This window comes from Antrostomus carolinensis, unplaced genomic scaffold (assembly GCF_000700745.2).
Source record: "Antrostomus carolinensis isolate BGI_N321 unplaced genomic scaffold, ASM70074v2 scaffold41742, whole genome shotgun sequence".
NCBI lineage: Eukaryota > Metazoa > Chordata > Aves > Caprimulgiformes > Caprimulgidae > Antrostomus > Antrostomus carolinensis.
This window is the reverse complement of record NW_010300949.1, coordinates 3,102-4,206: the sequence shown is the minus strand read 5'-3', so window position 1 is coordinate 4,206 and position 1,105 is coordinate 3,102. Positions and strand designations below refer to the sequence as shown.

Here is a 1,105-nt window from a genome sequence, read left to right as displayed (position 1 = left end):
TGTGAGCAGCATGCAGGCAGGCACAGAGGCCTGCTTCATCAGCTCCACGATGATACTAGCTTCCACACCATCCGACTGCCAGTGGGTCAGCTTGATGGGCCCGTCATCGTATCTGTCCGTCATGAACAGTATCTTGCTCTTCGCCACTGTGTCAAAGATGGCAGAGAGCTTGGAAGTGTCCTCTGCCTTGGGGTCAGCGGGGGTGGCAGTGCCCAAAGGGGGATGTAGATGGGAAAGCATGACTTTACGCTGGTCGTAGTATACTAAGATGATTTCTTCCTCCTTAGGGTTGTTAGAGTGTTTCTGAAGTGTAGAACAGCTCCAGAATTTGCTGTCTCCCTCTTTGCTTATCTGAATCCATGGCTCGTGGGAGAATATTGTCCCAAGGTCTTCCAAGAACTCAGTCAGATTCTCTTCTTTCTCCTGTTTGCTGTTGCTCCACGAGCCGAGCACAGAAACACTGACTTTACTCACCCGTTGGACTTCACTGAGGTACTGCTTCACCTGGACAGGGATGAAAGGGAAGTGGACCACGGCCAGGATAACAGCAGAGTTCTGTTCGGAGATCCAGCGCCCGATCAAAATGCCACTCTCTGCCGAGGAGCAGCATGATGGAAAGAAGACCTTAAGTACCATGGCACCGATTCTGGCAGAACGGTACACCTGCCAATAAGGAGAGAAAGAAAATGTGAGAATGGCGACTAAATGCAAGGAAAATTTAAGCTGACCAAAGTCTCTGGTGAGGAGGTCTAATTAAAAACACAAAGTCCAACCACTTGCATAATGACACTAATGACAGCTGAAAGATACAGACACATCAGAGAAGCGTTTAGGAGGTTCCTGATAATCTGCAGTCTTTGAAGTGAGGGGTGGTGAGCCTGGAGTTTCTCAGCAAAGCCCTTCTCTGAGTCCTGGAGCAGTCTTTCACGATGGCACGCTGATAAGCACAGCCCGTCAGACCAGCCAAGATCAGGAATCCATCCAGCCTCAGATCTTGGATCTGGCACTGGATGCACTTGAGCACTTGCTGGAGAAGGGACTACACCGTAGCACACTGTGATGCCTTTGGGGAATATTTCCTCCTATTACTGACAATCAAATATTG

General features: G+C 49.4%; 1 protein-coding gene across 1 annotated transcript; it reads right to left on the bottom strand.

The window, feature by feature from the left end:
• Positions 1-6: 6 nt before the first annotated feature.
• On the bottom strand, positions 7-636 carry PIGQ (phosphatidylinositol glycan anchor biosynthesis class Q; the record flags this gene model as incomplete). The annotated part of the gene is made up of 1 exon (XM_010163298.1): positions 7-636. A coding segment is annotated over exon 1 (630 nt), but the record flags the coding sequence as incomplete, so codon positions are not given.
• Positions 637-1,105: the final 469 nt, after the last annotated feature.